Source organism: Mus pahari, chromosome 1 (assembly GCF_900095145.1).
Source record: "Mus pahari chromosome 1, PAHARI_EIJ_v1.1, whole genome shotgun sequence".
NCBI lineage: Eukaryota > Metazoa > Chordata > Mammalia > Rodentia > Muridae > Mus > Mus pahari.
This window is the reverse complement of record NC_034590.1, coordinates 81,955,818-81,975,812: the sequence shown is the minus strand read 5'-3', so window position 1 is coordinate 81,975,812 and position 19,995 is coordinate 81,955,818. Positions and strand designations below refer to the sequence as shown.

Here is a 19,995-nt window from a genome sequence, read left to right as displayed (position 1 = left end):
TACTTCGCTATGTCGCCTGTCTAGGGGCTTGCTGACCTTCTGTTGACCCATTCTCATGGCCAAAGGTGGATTTTCCTGGCTGGGCACTGTCTAGACTACCTTGTGATGGCTGAGGGGTTGGGATTCCATCCCTTAGGACTGGGTCCAAGGCAGAGAGGCAGGCTTAGAGCGAGCAAGGTGAGACTCAAGAAGGCTGTAAAATGTAGTAGAAACCTGGGCTATCGCAGAGGTAGGGGGCTGCCAGGAAGAGGATAGATCCCTGCAGACTGGGCCTCCCAGGATTTAGAGGCAGGAGTGAGCTGAGGTCGCAGACGGCCTGGAGAGCGATTGGCTGTGCGACCGCCCCTCCCGCGGGGCGGAGGCGTGGTGGACTTGGGGGCGAAGCTGCGGGCTTTCTGGATACAGGCGCTTCTGCATCCTAGCCGCACACAGTGCCTCTCTGGCTGCTCTGTGGCAGCCCCGAGACCGGTCGTGACCAGATTCATCTTGCAGCTCAGCTTTGTTCATTCGAAGTGGGTGAGCGGAGTCATCGTCGTGGGGATAGCCCAGCTGGGTCTCCCTTAGGTAGAGATGGGGGGGCTCCGTGCATTTGTATCGCGATGGGAGGAGGATGATCTGGGAAGAGGGCTCTGCCGAGCTCTGCTGGGGGCTAGGAGAGGCTAGAGCCTGAGTCAAGGGCCAGGAGGTCCCAGCAATAGAATTGCTTGGTGAACTAGTAAAGGAAGGGTCGGGACTCGAACCCGTAGTCCAGCTAATGTCTCCTGGTCCGGGCAAGTGGTCTGCTAGTAAGAGTAGAAGACTTGGGTTCCTTGGTTCCGGAGCTGGGTTTCCATTAACGTGTCAAGTGGAGCTCTCCCTAGGTACTAGAAAGGGGTTGGGGGGCTTGGAGTGCAGAGGGCACCCAGGCTGGAGTGGCAGTCACCACTGTTTCCAGCAGGGATTGAGTCTGGGAGGGGGCTGGGTCTCGCTCCATCTGGGGGCGGGCAGAGCAGCGGGGCGGGGCGGGACGGGCAAGAGGGGTGGTCCTGCAGTCTTTGATAGCGTTCCGGGACACACAGGCGGCGGCCAGCGCGGAGCAAACATGCAGCGGCTCGAGGGTATTTTGCTGTGTACGCTACTGGCGGTGGCGGTCCCCACGGCCCCTGCTCCTTCCCCGACGGCCACTTGGACTCCGGCGGAGCCTGGCCCGGCTCTCAACTACCCTCAGGAGGAAGCTACGCTCAATGAGATGTTTCGAGAGGTGGAGGAGCTGATGGAAGACACTCAGCACAAACTGCGCAGCGCCGTGGAGGAGGTGGGTGCACCCTGAGGGCTCCTGGCTCGGAAAGTGCGAGAATGAGAAAGGGAGTGGGTGTGGGGGCTTGGGGGTGGGGGAGATGTTTCTAGCGATGGTTGCAGCACTGACCAAAGACCTGGCTTTGTGCAGAGCTGGAAAAGGCCTGACGGCAGACGTGGAGTGCCCTGAGTGCAGTGCTGGGTGAGCCTTACTTTCAGCCAGTTCTGTCTGCCTCCCCCCCCCCCCCGAAAGGTCTGAATGCATCCCTGTCCAGCAAGGGAGGTTTGGTGGAATTCTTCCTAAGGAACAGGAGCCATAGTGTCGCAGCTGGCTGTCCCCTGTTGGAGCTGAGCTGAGGTTGGGGCCACTCTGGTGTCTCAGCGCAATGGGTTTGCAGAGGCTGGGGCAGCTGCAGGCAGCTTCAAGTTCCAACGTGTCCCTTGGGCATTGAGCCTGTACCATCTTCCCTAAGAAACAGTCAGGATGCTAGTCATGCGGAAAAGAATCCTGAGCTCTGCTGGCAGTCTGTCTGGCTCCCTTAAATGTGTTGTGGGGCAGCGCAAAGGAGGGCTGAAGTAAGTCCTAAGACCATGCCATAGTGAGTGGTCAGAAGGGAGGACATGTGCACAGCAACCCTATTCACCTACACCCAGTGCGTTTTGGAGACCAAGGTTCAGATTCTCTGCCACTCAACAGTAAGTGGACCGTGATCAATGGTTTAGCAGCCCGACCTCAGTTTCCTGTGAGAATAGCCGAAGTCCCAAAAATGTAGTACCTGGCAGATGAGAGGCAAACTTTGGTTCCTCACATTCCAGGGGCCAACACTTTGTATGGCACCCCGCCCTGTTTCCTAAGATGGCCCCCGACCATGTTGAAAGCTGCCTGAATCCTCTGAACAGCACGGTAGGCTAGCGTCCTTGGCCTCTGGTGAGATGGGGATTTGGATCTGGACGGAACCAGCCATTGCAGTGAACCAGACCAGTGGGTTGGGCGCTTATAGTCTCTATTGTGGTAACCACCTTAGGTAGTTCTAAATGTTGGCCATCGCCTGCTGCGATAGGTTGATTTCCCCTCAGCCTTGTGTCCTTTGGGTGTGTTTTGCCTTCCATTCCTCAAGCCAGCCTGGTGGACTTTGCAGGGAACACTGGATTGGGAGACAGGGACATGAACAGTGTATGAATATCTACCAGACAGGCCTGTAGGTTTTCTGAGCTTATGAATGGTTTGTGTGTAACGTAATTGAAGGGGGCAGTCAACCAGCCCCCAAGTCTGTAGCTGTAGATTGCATGGAGCTCATGACCATTCTTGCTCAAGTCAGGGCTCCTGCTGTCCTTACCTGGGTTGTAGGACTTTCCCCCATGCACATGGATTCCCAGGAACGCTGACAACAGCACTTCCATGTTTTAGCTCACTGGGAAGTGCAGTTGAGAAGGTTTATAGCAGGGCTTTCTGAGATCAGTGTCCAATGAGGACTGCTTAGCATCTATGCCACAGTGCAGCTTAGGACCCCATCGGACCTTAGTGCCGTGCTTTTCCCATGGAAATTTTTATCATGGCTCCACTGATGCCCATCTGGATACATTTCTGCTTCAGTTGCGCAGATTGGCTGCAAACCAAAGACATTGATCATCACATTTAACAAAGTTAGTGGCCTTTTCCCTAGATTGTCCTCATGGGCTGTGGTGATAGGAAAGGGGGCACTAAACAGTGGGGACCAATTGCCTCTCATTCCATCTCAGCACTGCCATTTATTAGTGATGGGATTCAGGGTCTGAATTGGAGAAAATCTTTGACCCATCCTCAGGATCAAAGAGAAGATTCTAGAAAAGCAAATTACCTGGTCAAAATTTGGTATAAGAAAAGCAGGTAGATATAGACCAAGTGTCTTCTTCATGAGGTCATTATAATTAAGAAGGACTGTTGGGTCTCAGGAAATGATGGCTATCATTATTGTCATAGTAATGCTGGTACTGTGGCCAAGGTTAGTAGTACTGACCTGGGTCGCAGCCCTTGGGAGGTTTGAGGTCAGCCTGGGCTACATAGTGAGACCCTCTATTACAAACCAAAAAATGAACAAAGGAAAACAAACAGTAGTAGCGTGGATAACACACTACTTACCAGCATGTGATAGAGTCCAGTGGAACCCATCTTTAAAATGTCATGGGCCCTGACTGTAGCTCAGCAGTAGAGCCTAGCGTGCCTGAGGCTCTGAATCTGAGTTTGATCCTCAGCACTGGAGCAGGGTGGGAAGAAAGAGAACAGAAAACTGGCGAATGGCTTTTTAAAAATAACTTTTATTTTTATTTATTATTATTGTATATGTATGTGTGTGCATGGTGTGTGTGTCTATGTGTGAATGTGGGTGTGTGTGCTTGCATGTGCACATACCTATGCACCACAGTGAATGTGTGGAAGTTTGAGGACAACTTTGTGGCGTTGGCTCTTCCGTTCACCTTTGCGTGGGTCCCGGGGGTTGACTTTAGGCTGGGAGCCTTACATAGTGAGCGTTGTTACTCTCTGAGCCATCCAACAGCCTAGCTTTTGTTTTTTGTTTTTTTTTTTTTTAAAGAAACTTCCAGAAAGTCTCTTAAATGTCATAAACACAGGACAGTTGTTGTCTAGCTGCTATCCAAGGGAATGGGGAAGGACTGAGCCAGAGGCAGTTAATGTTTACATAGTTGCACCATGAATCTGCTTTCAAGTAACTTCCTGGCCTTTTATTTTTTCCAGCTGCCTCAGGCTGTTGATGTCTCTTAGGGGACAAAGTAGCTGATTTTCTAGGATTATCTTTAGAGAAAGCAAATCCTCCAACATCTTAGATCTGAGAAGTTCCTGGTTTTCTTGTTTCATTATCCCATGTCCTTAAGAAGTATATGTTAAGGATAGAGTCACTTTATCTCCCCTGTCCTTGTTGCTACACCTATAATTGGTATATTAGAAGTGTTTTAGTATATATGATAATTTGGTATGTGTGTGTGTATATGTGCGCACGCCACTGCATACATGGGGAGGTCAGTAAACAGTTTAGCGAATAGGTTTTCTCTTTCCACCAGTTAGTCCTGGGGATTGAACTCTGACCGCCAGGGTTTGGTGGCTTGCCTTTACCCAGGCCCCATCTCCCAGCCTGGATCTGGCACATTACAGAGGACTCTTACTGTCTGACTGAGTCCTAGGAAGCACCCCGATACCAAGCCTGGATTTCTCTGTGCAGTCTCCCGCCTATGCTCCTTTAATACCCATGAATTTGATGGGCCGCAAAGGCCAATTCTAACAGCGTTCACATTCTTCTGCTGTGAAGCAACTGCTGCTTCGGGCTTAAGTTTCTCTTGCTGGTGGCAGGAGTCACTGTGGTTGAAGACTCCGTGGTTAACTATACTTTTAGTTTATGGTTTCATTAAATAGTCCTTAGCTCATTGTGTTGATATAGCCACTGGCAGAGAGGGGGTGGGGTTTGAGAGGGTCTGCTTAGCCATCAATATCCTGGAGATTTGGGGACTTGCCAGCTATCTGAAAGCCAAACTCTACAATTCCAGTTCCAATGGAACTCAGAACACATTAAGACAGTCTTTATCCGGACACACCCTCTATAATACCTTGCTTTCCTTATTTCCAGCTAAACCTTACTTTTTGCTAAACATGCCTGCCAGGTCCCTTTCTTAAAAAATGTCATTTCCTTCCCATCCATCCCGTCTAGTCGTGGTTCCTTCTCTTTCTTCTCCACTTTGTTATAATGGGAGCTGTTGGCTGCTTGCTCCTCCCATTTCTCCCAAGCTGCCTTCTTCACCATCTGCTTCCTTATAGGATGCTTGCTAGAAGGAGAACACAGCAGCTCCCGTCGCCTGTTAACCCTGCAACAGGTGCCATATTGATGTTCAGACTGGGAGTTCCCTAATTCTTTTACCTGCTGAACAAAGTGGGGAGTGTCCTCACTTGTGTCCAGTCTGTGGTTTAGAGGGGCCTGGAGCATTGCCCAAGGTGAGGTGGTTATTTAGGGGTAAATCTGGGGCGTAAGCTTCCTTTGTCTGACTCCAGAACCCTGGCCCATCCTCCCGTGTTACCCTGTGGTGCTCTTCAGGCAGCTGGTTATCTAATTCAAAGCTCATCGTGGTCCTTCTAGAGTTTACAGGAAACCTTTGCTATCCAGACTTGATTCTGGCCAGTCTCCTGACTCCAGTTTCTTTCTACACTGGACTCTAAATCATTTCATAGCTAGTACAGAATCTATTGTAGCTTCCAGTTTCCAGGAGCAGGAAGAAGGAAATCTTCCTGGTTATCCAAAAATGCAATGACTGTGGACTCCCGCCTCTAGAAGTGACAATTTGGTGCATCTAGAAAGGGGCCCAGGTATTTGTTTAAGATATTTGAATGACCTTGACATCTCTGGTTAAAAAACAGGTCAGTGTCTGTATTAGAGATGTTCTTTATACATGTCTGTTGACCTAGGGCTCAGTTTCCTCCTGTGCCCAACATGGTCCCTCTGTTGACCTAGGGCTCAGTTTCCTTCTGTGCCCAGCATGGTCCCTCTGTTCCAGCTCACAGCATGCGGATGGTTGTTTATTCAGGATGCTCCAGCTTTGCCTCTGAACTCTCTAGCATTCTCAACTCCTGTATCCAAATCCTCTTATCCTTTGGGACCAGCCCAATCCTGCATTCCCTTCTCTTTCTCCTCTGCCTCCTCCTGAGACCTTACTTTTCTTCCTTAAACCCTTCAGTTGCCAGTAGACACCATCGCAGGAGAAGGGCCACAGTTATCTTTAACTGGTTTGTGTGGGACTCTTCCCATAAGTGTGTAAGTCACTGGGGAATAGAGAATCCTGGACTGTTCAGGAAAGGCATTCTATTTGAGATCAGAAAGACCTAAATTTTAACCCAAGCTCTGCCGTTTGCCAGTTGGTATGATGGCCTCTGCCAGGCTTGTTTTCTTTGCCCCTAACAGGAGAGTGAACCCCACCATCCCGACAGGCAGTGCTGTGGGTATTCATAGTGACCACACACATGAGTAAGACTGGGACTTTACAAGGACGTAGTGGTGGATCTATGGAACAGCAGCGTCACCCCTTTACAATGTCAGCACAGCGTGACTGAGGCAGGCACCTGAGGCTGTTGGGTGAACTGTGTGTGCTTCTATGTCTATGTCAGCGTGTTTGTGTTGCCTCTGTTTTCAGCAGCTTGGCCTTCTGGGCAGGGAGGTGGGAGAGGGGGGTGTTATAGTGTTTTAGGGAATGGGAGCAGGGTGTTGTAGTTCATGGAAACACTCAGGAGGAGGAAGCGGGGAGTTAGAAGCCAGCCCCTGGTACGAAGTGAGTCAGAGGCCAGTCCACATGAGACAAGTCAAGAGAGGAGAAAGAATGAATGAATGAAAGAGAGGAAAGAAGGAAGGAAGGAGGGGGATAGAGAAAGTGATTGTTTTCAGTAGGAAAAATGCTTTCTGAGATTTGTTTTCCAGAATCAAAATAACTCAGCATATTAGAGAGCTTGAGGCACCTACCACACAATGTACTGCAGCTGAGGCTTCTTCACAGGGGGGAAGGAGACACCGCTTAGGTCTTCAGGGGTGCCTCTGTCATGGTTGAAGAGACCTTATGGTAGAGGAAGCTTCACTCTTCCCTCACGCGGGAAGAGCTGTCGAGAGACAGCCTCGGGTAGGCTCTGTAGTCCATGACCTGGGCTGCCCTTGTGTCTGTGGAGCTGTGGAATGGTCACTCTGTCACCTGCCCACTCACCAGGGCTGGAGACATGATAGATCTGGAAGGAAAAGCCGAGTGTAAACTTGTGTCACTGCTGTTTGTGACACAGGTGACAGTGAGGCTCCCAGGACCAGAAGATTTGAGGGTGTGACCTCAGAAGCCTGGCACCAAAGAAGGACTGATAAATGCTTCCGAAGGACAAGGAGGGATGTGGGTCCAGGAACCCATCTCTCGGTCCCATAGAAGAGCCACCCCCAGAGTCGCTAGGAGATGGGGTAGGGAAGGGAACTCCTGAAGGATATTCCAGCTATCTGAGTTTCAGTCTTCCCACATACACCAAATCCTGTAACAAGGATTTAGCAGCAAATTGTTTAGTTGGGGGAACAAACCCCAAAAAATTCTTGCAGGAATTAAAAAAGAAGAGGGAAGGAGAAAACCAGCAAAGGCTAGGCCCTGAGAAGGACCCTGCCTTGGTCACTTGGGGTTTAATCCCACTGGGGGTGACAGAGATACTTGTCTTACACGTGAGAAAGTTGGCTGCTTCCCCCCCCCCCCGTTCCTCGTTGGAGACATTAGTACTTGAGGCTTCCAAAGACTGAGCACATTTCTGTGGCCAGAGAAAGAGATTAAGGTGCTGGCTGGCTGTGTGGGAATTTAATGTAGGTGACTTCTGGGTTAGGCTACCAAGGCCTGGGCAAGGACCAATGATCAAATTTTCAACTCCACACTACACTGGGGATCTTGGGAATTCCTCTGGACTCTGTGAACCTCAGTTTAGATACTTGTAAAGTGAGAATACTAATATTTATCTCCTAGGAGGTGGTGATATTAAAAGGGAAAAAATTGACATGGGCAATACAAAGAAAGCCACAAGTGTCAAAGAGATCAACAGGAAATAGACTAAAAAACAGAAGTGGGGGGCTGGAGAGATGGCTCAGCAGTTAGGAGCACTGTTCTTCCAGAGGTCCTGAGTTCAATTACCAGCAACCACGTGGTGGCTCACAACCATCTATAATGGGATCTGATGCCCTCTTCTGGTGTGTCTGATGACAGCAACAGTGTACTCACATACATAACATAAACGAACAAACAAATCTTTATAAAAAGCAGAAGTGTTTGAGGGGAGAGGTGTGTATATGTGCACGTGTGTGTTATGTTGAATGTGTGGCAGATCAGAACAAATGTTCGGATGTCAGTTTCCCTCTTCACCTTGTTGAGGCAGGGTCTCTCTGCTGCTGCTCTGTGGACTCCCCGATGATTCCCCAGCCCCTGCCTCCACACCCTTGTAGCTGTGCTGGGATTACAGTTTGGAGGGACCACATCCGACCCTTTTACGTGGGTTCCAGGGATAAAACTCAGGTCTTTAGGCTTGCTGGATAAGGTAACCCTTCTGAGGTCATGTAAAACGTTTGGAACTCATGTCTAATGGCCACTCAGTGGCCTGCCACTGTCACCAGTCTTGACACCTATAGAAGAGGGGAAGAGAAGGAGGCCCCTTTTCTTCACCTCAGTTATAACTGAAAGAAACAGTTTTGCTTCTTCAATTTGATAGATGGAAGCAGAAGAAGCAGCTGCTAGAATGCCCTCTGAGGTGAACCTGGCAAGCTTACCTCCCAACTATCACAACGAGACCAGCACCGAGACCAGGGTGGGAAATAACACAGTCCACGTGCACCAGGAAGTTCACAAGGTAAGGGCTGTGGCACAGCCAAGGCTCCTTCCCACAGGCAGCCCGCTGGGGAACGGGGGGCTCGTTGACAGGTAGGGTACCAAGCTATGATGTTGAAGTGAGAGCTATAGAAAGCAGACTAAAACCCAAAGGAAGGGACGGTGCTGTTCAAGGGGACAGGCATGTCTCAGGCACTAAATGGCTTCTGCACTTCTTACACCATGTCCTGCAGCTGAGGCTTCTACTCAGGTGGGAAGGAGGCTCTGGCCTCTTAGGTTTCCATGGGTGCCTGTGTCAGGGTTGAAGAGACCTCATGGTGGGTGGGGCTTCACTCCTCCCTTAGGAGCTGCTCTTTCGTGACACAGCTCGTCTTAAGGAGGAAAAACCTTCAGCTGGGTGTGGTGGAGTACAACGTTTATCCCAGCAACTTGGGAAGCAGAGGCAGTTACCGGACAGCCAGTCCTGACTCAGAAAACAAACAAAAACAATAGGGAAACATTGTTTTTGAAAGGATAGGTTCTCACAACGTAGACCAGGCTGGCCTTGAACTCAGAGATTTACCTGCCTCACCATCTCTGAGTGCTGGCATTAAAGGCATATGCCACATGACCCAAGTTGCTACCAGCACAGGCTCTCAAGCATTCTGTGGAGCACCTGCCTGTGCAGAGCTCAGAAAGTATTGCACACATCCTTTTCCTAGAGAGGAAGAAGTGCATTGTGGGATAATAAAAGTGCCCAGGGAAGGGTTAAAGAATAAATAAATAATAAAATAAAAAGGTCACCATTCCTTTTCACGGGGATGAAATATTCAGGTGAAAATTCTAAAGCATGAGCCAGGCGTGTTAACTCCTGTCTGTAATCCCAACGCTTAAGAAGTGAAGAAAGGAAGATCAAGAGTTCAAGGCCAGCCTTGGCTATCTAGTGACTTGGAGGCCAGCCTGGATGACTTGAGACCTTGGAGGAGGAAAAAGAGAGCAAAGGAGAAGAGGGTGGTGCCCTGCTGCCTTGCAGATTGGCCCTTGCTGCCTGGGAAGCTGAAGCTGATCCCTTTCTGTATATTGGCCACATTCGCTTGTCTCTGGCTGTCGACTTTTGAGGTAGTAAAGCTGGTATCGACTTTATAGATAATGTCAAAATGAGAAACCCAAATCAGGAAGAGAAGTGACTAGATAGTTGCTGGCAACTGAGCTGGGGCTCAGAGGACACTTTAGACCACGCAGACTCATCTTTTGTCCTGGCCTTGGAGGAGGAGGGAGTGGCTGCCTCCTTGCTGATCTAGGACAGAATCAGGTAGCCCAGAAGCAGGAACAAGATCCCTGTGTGAAGAACTTTCACCATCTTGTCGCTTATGGAGACATTTGTTTGGTTAGATGCATGGATGGGATTTTTATTATTTATTTATTTATTTATTTGAGACAGATCCTCCTGCAGCCCAGTCTGAACCCCAATTTACTTTATAGCTAAGGATGACCTTGAACGCCTGATGCTTCTGCCTCCACAGCCCAAGTGCTGGGATTACAAGCCTCTGCTATCACACTGGTCAGACTGGAATTTTGTCAAAAAGAATCTTGACACCGAGAGCCAAGTGATGAGCTCCAAGAGTGATAAAAATAGCTGGTGTTGAGTACTTAGTAGGTGGCAGGCGCCAGTCTTGTGCTGTCCACTATCACCTTGTTCCTCTGCACAGTCACCCGACAGTGTGGATTCTGAATATCTCCAGGAACTCTGTCCGCTGGCAGTAAGGTGATGACAACTCAGAAGGGAGCGCGGGCATCCCGTGCCTCCCACTTCAGAAAGTGAAAACAAAGTCTTGAGATTTTTCCCAGAATTCCTTGTTTCATTTTTACCATACCTGTGTTTGTCTGTAGATAACCAACAACCAGAGTGGACAGATGGTCTTTTCTGAGACAGTCATTACATCTGTAGGGGATGAAGATGGCAAGAGGAGCCATGTAAGTTACCATCTCTCTCCTTTCATGCCCCAGAGTAACGCACCTCTGTGCGGCATAGTCTGCAGATCTAGACTCTCCAGCCTTGTCACCGCCAGTGGGTCCCATTCCTCCATCGCCTGCCTGAGAGAAGGCTATGCCTTCAGATACCTGGACAAAAACAAGGGCTGCTGAATCTAGCTGTGATTTGTGCCTCAAATTCAAAAGGGGAACAAGTGAGATATATATATATATATATATATATATATATATATATATATATATATTCCTTTGGTGACAGACTGTGTGTTCCAGCTGATAAAATGTCTGTCCAGAGACAATGGGGGTGGTCCATGATTTATATAACCCTAACTCTGACTAGGTGGTTTGTGAACCAGTACCTAAAGGTGAAGAAGGCTGTCTGTTACCCCTGGCATCAGACTCCGGTCCTCATAACTGCTGTTGCAGTTTGCCTGTGGCTTAGCCAAAAGGTGTGCTGGATTTTGTAGGATTATAAAGTCCTACAGTTGGCAGGGATGTGACATGCACTAAAGTCAGGGAGAACCCAATGGGAGTCACAGATCAAATCTCCAGGCCGGAGGAGAATTCCCCGCAAGTGGATGTGGTCACAGGAGACAATATGCTTCCTTGTGGGGGACAGCCTCTTTGACCAGCTGTCTCCCATAGCCCTGGCAAAGGTATCTGGGACTTGTGCCCACTCTTGACCTCACTGCTGAACTGGGATTACTAGGAAGGGGGAGGTGTTTTGGTTGGCAGTCAGAACTTTCTTTTTGTTTCTTTTTCTGCTTGTTTTGGCCTAGTACTTAAATGTGGGGGGAGTTAGTAGACATTTACCACAGGCTGGGGGCTGGTTGGGCTGTGTGACAGAGGCTGCCACCTTCCAAGGGAGAATAGAGGGAGATGTAATGAGTGCTGCTGTGCACTGGATGCTGTGGACTGGAAGGGGCAGAGCCAAAAGCCTGAGCTTTCTTTTTGTTTTTTGCTCTGTGAATGGGGCACCTCAGCTTCCTAGTTATCAGCTCATACACTGTACCTTTTCCTTCTTCTTGAAGGAAGACTAAGCCAGGGCTAACAAGGGCAGGAAGGGAGGGCGGCAGGTACCCTTTATTTATTTATTTTTTTTCAAATTAACTTTTATTTGAAATTACTCTTCCCTACAAGTATTTTAGGATCCTAAACAATAACCCATGTAACCAATGTCCCAATATCAAAATTTCTAACAGCAAGTTATACAGTTGTTCTAGGTAATAAATAAAAGTTGTCCTTCGGTGATTAAGGGAATACTTAAGTTTCCTTAAATTTAACATAAAAATCACACTTTAAGTTTATAAGGTTTAACATGTAAATTCAAATACATCATGTCTTATAGGAATTGCAAGCTTTTAATTTCTAAAAGGTGATTTAATTTTTAGGTTCAAAGTTATATTCTTCAAAAGAAATGTCCCACGTTTCTCCTAGAGCTTCAAACTTTCTACACTCAACTCTTCAACTGTTTCAGGCCACCTGACAAACCTAACAGGACTGGCTTACAAGTTCCCTTTTCTTTTAACACATATGTATGCGTGGGCGTGGGGAAGCCAGAGGACAACTTTAAGTGTTATCCTCAGGAACACTTTCCACCTCCTGTGATGCAAACTCCCATTGGTCTAGAGCTCACCAATGAGGCTAGGGCTGCCCAGCAAGGCTCCCATTTCCATGTGGTTTGCTGGTTTGGGGATTATATGCATGGAGCGTCATAGCAAGCATTTAGAACCCAGGTCCTCATTCTTGCAGGGCAAATGTTGGTTACCTGAGCCATGGCCGCAGGACAAGCTTTTGAAAGGAGAGAGAGAGAGAGAGAGAGAGAGAGAGAGAGAGAGAGAGAGAGAGAGAGAGAGAGAGAAGAGAGCCTCAAATCAGCCAGCCATGGCATGCCACAAGCAGTCTTCCTAACACTGGAGAACTCCTGAGTGAAGAAGGCAGGCTGCTAGGAGCCAGAGCCTAGGTTTGAAGCCATCAGAGTAGAAAGGGCATGGCAACAGATTCACAGGGCTGTCAATCAGAAAGAATGCCTTAGTCCTCACAGAGTTTCCCTTGACTCCAGGGACACCCTGGAGAATGATGCTCAGATTATAGAGGCCCATGTGCATGTTACACAGGGCACAACCACATTACACAGGCCTAATCGAAATACAGCCTTGCACACCCTCACCCTCTCCAGCCCTAATGAGGGCCCTATAGCAGGTTTCAGTTACTGTTGACAGGATTGTGATTCTAAGAGCTGTGGGTGGGTAAACACACAGGACCTCAAAGATGCTAAGAGAATCCCTAGGCCAGAGGACAGCTGCTAGCTCATCTGTGCTGGGTGCTGCGACTTCTGCCAGATTTCTTGAGTGTGCCTGGCCTTGTGGGTCTGTGTGTGGCCCAGCTTAGGTCATCAGTTGAAAAGTCTACATGGCCCGTATTCATCGGGTAACAGAGGACATAAACATGGCACTTTGTGTGGTGCATCATCTGAACCCCTTTGTGAGGTAGCCTCCATGAGGCAGGACACTAGAGGGGAGCCACATAGCCAAGCCAGAGGATGGAGGCTTATCACAATTTTTCCTTGGTTTTTGCTTAGGCCCTGGGAAGTGAGAGAGTTGAGTTTCTCTATGGGAACAAATGTCACTGTGATTGGCCAGAAGGGAGTCCTGAGGTCGAGTGCTTTTCTCCCAGAGCCTGACTCTTCTTCCTGCTCCCTATTAGACTTACAGGGCTTTAGAGCAGAGTGGGGGCTTTACAAGCTCGCTTTACAGAATGGCATTTGACAGAGGCCCTGTATCTACTTCAATAAGGGCCCAGCTAGTGTCACGGGGTCATGTCAAGTGTCAAGAAAATGGCATCTAGTTACCAATTCCCTCAGCACTCTTCATTTAGCTACCTGCCCATCCTTGGCTCTATCTATCTATCTATCTATCTATCTATCTATCTATCTATCTATCTATAGTGTGTGGTGTGGTGCATGCGTGTGTGTGTGTGTGTGTGTGTGTGTGTGTGTGTGTGTGTGTGTAGGTCAGAGAACAACTCGTGCAAATCAGCTCTCTGGAGATTGAACTCGGGTCCTTAGGCTTTGGTGGCAAGCATCATTACCTACAGGGCTCTTCTATGAGTCCTTGTTTGTTTGTTTGTTTGTTTAAGGCCGTTCTGTAGCCCTGATTGATTTTGAACTTTGACATGATCCTCCTTCCTCTGTGTTCCAAACACTTGGATTATACCTGACTCTTGAGCTGGTTCTTTTCATTTCATTTAGTTTTGTATGTGTGCTAGTGCTTTGCCTGCATGTATGTAAACACATATATACATGTGTGTGGCCCACTGGAAGAGAATGTCTAATCCCTTGGCACTGATGTTACATGAGTCCCCATGTAGATGATGGGAAACAAACCCCCGGGCCTCTGCAACAGCAGCATGTTTTCTTAACGACTGAGCCGCCGCCCCGGCCCCGAGGGCTATCTTTAAAGGATGTAAAGTTTCTTTCTCTGAGCAGGAAGCTGTGGAGGCCAGATCACCTCTGAAGGATCACAGCAGTGGTGCACTGTCACACTGTCCCACATCATAGTTCTGTATCTTACTGGTTTTTACAGGGGGCTCTAACAACACTTCACACTAAACTGTCCCATGCCGCAGAGCAAAAGTCACAACCCACTCAAACCTCCATATGCCATACACAGCGCTAAATGTTTTGGATTTAAAATTCCCAGATGAATTCAATTAAAAGTGGTCACCAGGCACAATTCCCTTTCCTTCTCTATAAATATGGTGTTCATATACATATGTATGGTCACCCGAGGAGGTTCATGGAAAGTTCCAGACAGTAACACTATATGCCTGTCTAGAACTTTCACAGTCTATGTAAGGCACTGGTCTGTTTTTACACTCAGTCGTGAGAGGGTGAACGCCCTGAGGCGTGTAATTTCACCTGAGCGCCTCAGCTGATGCAGATAGGGCCTGACGTCTTTGTAAGGGGCTTTTGTGTTGAGCCTTCAGCCAGGCCCCTTCTCGGGCCAGTGGGCAGGCCTACCATTGTGCTTCCGTCGTCAGGGGAGTAGAGGGAAGTGGCAGTTGGAAGCTGGGGAGGACAAGCCATTTTGCATTATCAGGAAGCTCTTCTTCATAGAGGAGTCTGGCCTACTTAGCCAAGCTACCATTTTGCAGGGCTCTGTCTTCTGATTAAAACACGTCCTGCAGCTACACGATCTAGCATGCCTGCATTGGCCCTCCTTCCTAGATGATATAAGAGTGAGCCTCTGTTTTTCCACCCAAACACACCTAGCTTGAAGCTATGGGTTCATTCACATCTAATAAACTCCAAGGCCTCGGGTGAATGGATTTCATCACCAAAGCCATACAGGCAGTGGAAACACGAATGCCTTAGTAATTTCTTTGTTCAAGCGAGTATCTGGTGTTGACATCATCCTTCTGTCTGGAGGTGATGGATGAAGGCAGTGTGCCTGCCCTTGCTGTGACTGCAGAACCAATGGCTTCCCTGGTACGAAGTCACCTTGCCTGTTGCTCCTGTTGCTCCTGGGGAAGATGGAATGTTACACCCTGACAGAGCTTAGGGCAAATGTCTCTCTCTCTTTTTTTTTTTTCCCATGAGAACTTGAACATAGCATCCCTGGGAGACAAAGAAATGAATGGGAGGAGAAAGTGTGCCCAGTGACCCGAATCCAGCTCAGGCCTCTCCTGCCCCCAGCCTGGGCACACAGCGCAGAGGAAGGCTTGCATGGGGGTGCCTTTGTCCCCTCCATACCCTGCTCTCTGCTGTGGCCTGCCTGTTAAATTAATGGATGTGCTAGAGATGTCAGGATGCTGGGGATTAGGGTGCATGTGTGTGTGTGTGGGGGGGGGGGGGCTGGCTGGCCAGTGAACCTAGGGTCCCACCTCTTTCTACCTTCCCAGTGTTGGGATTACAAGGTGCAGACCACTATGCCTGGCCTTTTAAAGTTTTTTTTTTTTTTTAAGACAGATTCTGGAGATTGAGCTCAAGTCCTCATGCTTGGCTGACTGAGCATGCGCATGCACCCCATGGGGAGGGTACAAGCCTCCTGCTAAGGCAGCTGAGGCAGTTTCTAGAGACTCAGCCCCTTGAGAAGTCCTGCTGGGTCAGGCCAGCTCTGAGGACTGAAGTGTAGCCCTTTCCTTCGGTCGGCCACAGTGCAAGATGGAGAACATACACAAGATTGGCAGGAGGCAGGCATCCGACACTCCCTCATCCCCACAACCTCTGCCTTCTGGGAATCCATGCAGAAGATTGGCAAAGGCTCTGTGCACGCTCATTATTGAGGATAAACAATGAAAGCTGGGCTGTAATTGGCCACTGCCCTGGTTCCCAGCAACCTGCTGGGGGAAAAGACCAGGACCCAACAGCAAGCAGACGCTGTCTGGGAGAGCCCCGCTGCCTCTGTCTGGGGAGGAAGCTGTGGGACAGTTACTTCAGTCTGGGTGCTTAGCTGAAGGTCCTGGCCACAAGCTGATCTTTCTGTTGTGGCTCTGTGCATGCGTCACGTAGCAGCAGACAAGAAGAGGAGCTGATGGTCAGAGTGTAAGTCCTGGTAGCAGGTGTATGCCTGCTTCTGTAGAAGAAATCAGACCTGGTGGGAAGCCTCTTGGGCTGCTGTGACCCTCCATGGTTAGTCCCTAAACCATAAAGAATGTGATGCCCTTACATCAGACCAAGTAGAAGACCCTTAATACCACGGGAGAAAAATCACATGGAAAATTGAAGAACTCTGCCACCCTGAGACATGGATAATTACTCCCAAGTAAAGATGGCGTGGGGAGACACATTCATGGGGTTGGTATGTCCTCAACCAAAGTGTCCTCCAAAAAGGAATCTGCCATCTGTGAATGATTTCATGTCTTGAATCGAAGCACTGTGGTCTTAATAAATGAGTTTCAGGCCAGGAATGTAGCTCGGTTGGTCGGGTACTAGCCAAGTATGGATGAGGCCTAAGTTCCGTCTCCACCACAGGGATAACAGGGCACGGTGCTGCACACCTAAAACCCAAGCACTCAGGATGGACACAGGAGGATCAGATAATCAAGGTCATTCTTGACTACATAGTGAGTCCAAGGCCAGTTTGAGCTACATGAGACTGCTTCTTTTGTTTGTTTGTTTTAGTTTTGTTTATAAACTCTTTGTGTATCTCAATCCCACTCATCTTCCCATTCCTTCATATCTGTCCTCTGCTTTTGCAACCTCCCCTACAAAAGAAAATTAAGCAAGCAAGCAAGCAAACAAACAAACAAAATCTCACTGTGGAAACTGTCACACAGTATATTTGCTCACACATCTTTACTTGCAAATGCTCACTGCAAATGAGTCCTGGCTTCTGCGACACTATCAGTACTAGATGCTCACTGGGACTCCTCTCCAATACTCTGTTGCAGCCTTCACATGCTCCAGCAGTTCACAGATAGGGTAGACGTTGGGGTGGGCCAACTCCAAGCCCTGGATCTGGGCTGGGTGGTAGCTGGGTTGGTCAGCCAGCCTGATCTCCCGAACCCACTGGATCTGGGCTGGGTGGTAGCTGGGTTGGTCAGCCAGCCTGATCTCCCGAACCCACTGGATCTGGGCTGGGTGGTAGCTGAGTTGGTCAGCCAGCCTGATCTCCCGCATCCACAGCACCAGGACAAGCTCTGCACCCAGTGCTGCAGCTACCAAGGGGCAGAGCCGCCTCGCCCGCTCACATGACTCTGTCTTTAAAAAACAAGTAAATAAGTTTTATTTTGGTTTAATGTAAATTGGTATGAAAAGATAAGAGGATATTTTCAACAAAACTGGTAAGAAAATCAATTTCAGAGAGGTACTTACATAAGTTGTATAAGATATACATGTATCACATAAAATATCTCATTTTTAAGGGAAAAAGTATGTATAAAAAGCTTGATAAAATATACAGTAGAAACCTCTGGAGGAATTTCTATTTGTATTGACCTTATAGATTTACTGTTTTGAAAATATTTTTAATAGGATAGAGAGATGACTCAGTGTAAGGGTGCTTGCTGCCTTTGCAGAAGACCCTAGTTCGGTTCCTAGGCCCCATATCAGTGGGTTCACAGCTGTCTGTGACTCCAGCTCCAGGGGATCCAACTCCTTTTTCTGGCTTTCTATGGGTACCTGCACACATGTGGCATACACATAAAACAAAAAAATAATCTTTAAAGTCAGCCTCAAAGACCTTGTAGATTCCGCATAATTTCAGTATAGACAAGTATTTTTGCTGAGTGAACCTGGAGGTCAGCCACTTAGGCAAAGGCTGAATGCACCTAGGGTTAGGAGAGGTCCTACAGAGTTTCCCACCTGAGCATTGCACTCAAAATGTCAGCAATTCCTCAGGCTTATTTCTGGGCAGCCTTGGCTCTCCAGAGTGTCTCAGTTGGTGGTCCTCAGGGAGGATCAAGTAGAAAAAAGAGCTTGTCTGTGGGTGTGCTCAAACTCAAAGGGGTGGCCACTGAGATGAAGTTGAAGCAAACAGTCTCACTTCACAGAGAAGTTGAGCTCACTCTGCCAGCTCTCTCAATGTCCGAGAAAGGTCAGATTTGCACTGCAGGCTGTCCCAGGGAGAGTGGGGTGTTGGGGAGCAGATAAGGAGCTGGGAAGGCCCAGCAAGGCCCAGCCCCGTGCTCAGTCTGTGTGAATTCATGGGCTGAGTCACACAAGGGAGGAGGTGATGGCAGCTTAGAGACTGTGGCCTCCACCTCTGAAATCAGCAAGCCCTCCTTCCCTCTACCCTGCGTCCCTGTTCCTCCCCTTCCCATGGGTGTTTAGATGCCCCAGCAGAAGTTCTTTAGCAAGTTAATTAAGAGCTGTTCACACACCTATTAGCTGTGTGACTTTGATTAGTGTTTTAATGATTTTTGTGCCTTCATTTCCCCTTAGGTAAAAGTGAGTCTCTCACATTTCCTTCCAGCTAGGAATGGTTATTTCAGCATTCAGGAGGTAGAGGCAAGAGGATCATGAGTTTAGGGATATCTTTGGCTACACAGTAAGTTTAAGACTAGCCTAAGCTACATGAGACCCTGTTATTATATTTTGACTATCTCCAATCCATGCCCTAGTCATTTACCTCATTCACTACTTATTCACTAGCATGTCCTTCTGGGGCCTATTGCCTTATAGGCAGGTAAGTGTAAAGGAGCCTCTAGCATCAAAGGGAACCCAGGTCCAACCAACTAGCCAGCCAACCAACCAACCAATCAACCAACCAACCAACCAGCCAGCCAACCAACCAACCAATCAACCAACCAACCAACCAATCAACCAGCCAGCCAGCCAACCAACCAACCAATCAACCAGCCAGCCAGCCAGCCAACCAAATAAGTAATTACAATAGGAATGCATAACTTATTTCTTTTTTAGGATTGTGTGTGTGTGTGTGTGTGTGTGTGTGTGTGTATGCATGTGTGTGAAGTACTTGAGAGGCCTAAAGAGGGCATCAGTCCCCTGAGCCAAGTCTGGTCCTAGACTCCTGCCTCAGCCTCTCCAGTGTATGGGTGTATACCACATAGTTTCTAAAGCAGAGGCTGAACTAAGTAGAATACCCTGAGGGGACTTTGTTGGGTGGGTTGGTAGGGATTCTGCATAATCTGCTATTTTTCTGCTTGCTCTGTAGGCCAAGACACTAGCTGCCCCGTTGTTCTAGACTTTAGGTATTGTAGACATGGGAGGGAGGCAAGGACTGCTCTCCCTATCAGAAGGTGATGTGCTCCAGCACCAAAGCTTTTATTCTTTACGTTTCAGTTCCTCAGGCGTAAGGTGCAACAGGTAGCGTTTCCCCAATGTGTGCATGCAGCTTAAGGAGCCAGATGTACGTTCACACTGCTTCTATGCAGCTGCCATCAAAACCTTCGTCTCCTACCCCAGAGTCTTGTGTAAGACAGGAGGGCTTCCTTCTCATCTTGAAAGCAGGGGAGACTCAAGCCCTTTGCATTCTTGATGGGCTTCCTGGAAGAGGTGGTGATTAGACTGTATTTGCAAGGGTATCTGGGAAGGAGTTGCATGGGGGAAGGGCATTCCTCACTGAAGCATAGTTTGTTCAAAGCCAAGAAGACAGGAACCTTAAGAACTGCAGAACACTTATTTTGAATGCCAGACCATGGTAGGAACAGCAGCTGAAGCTGGGAAGGGGTGGGGATTGGGTCAGGAGACTCGGAGAACCCAGCCAAGGAGTCAGGAGGCATGCTGAGTTCTGTGTTCTGTGTCCACAAGGCTTTATCACTTTCTGTATTCCGTATATGAGCTATCACATGATTCCCCAAGCAGAGAGCCAGGAGGACACAGCTTGGGTGGCGGAGGTCATCTCTGAGAATGCAGCTTTGCTCAAGCTCAAATCCCAAGTCCCAGTCGGGCTGCAGAGTCTGCATCCCGCAAGAGCCTGGCTTCGGGCC

At 48.6% G+C, this 19,995-nt stretch overlaps 1 protein-coding gene across 3 annotated transcripts in view; it reads left to right on the top strand.

Annotated features, from left to right (window-relative positions):
- Positions 1-353: 353 nt before the first annotated feature.
- The window catches only part of Dkk3 (dickkopf WNT signaling pathway inhibitor 3), a 42,372-nt gene continuing 22,730 nt past the window's right edge, over positions 354-19,995 (top strand). The window contains exons 1-4 of one of the 3 annotated variants that reach the window (XM_021198115.2): positions 354-516; positions 1,059-1,294; positions 8,516-8,653; positions 10,501-10,584. In XM_021198115.2, the coding sequence (XP_021053774.1) occupies positions 1,082-1,294; positions 8,516-8,653; positions 10,501-10,584 (435 nt within the window). In that variant the 5' untranslated portion in view covers positions 354-516; positions 1,059-1,081. Of the gene's footprint in view, positions 565-1,058; positions 1,295-8,515; positions 8,654-10,500; positions 10,585-19,995 lie in introns of all 3 variants that reach the window. The other 2 variants (XM_029546105.1, XM_029546111.1) reach the window with 2 other exon arrangements.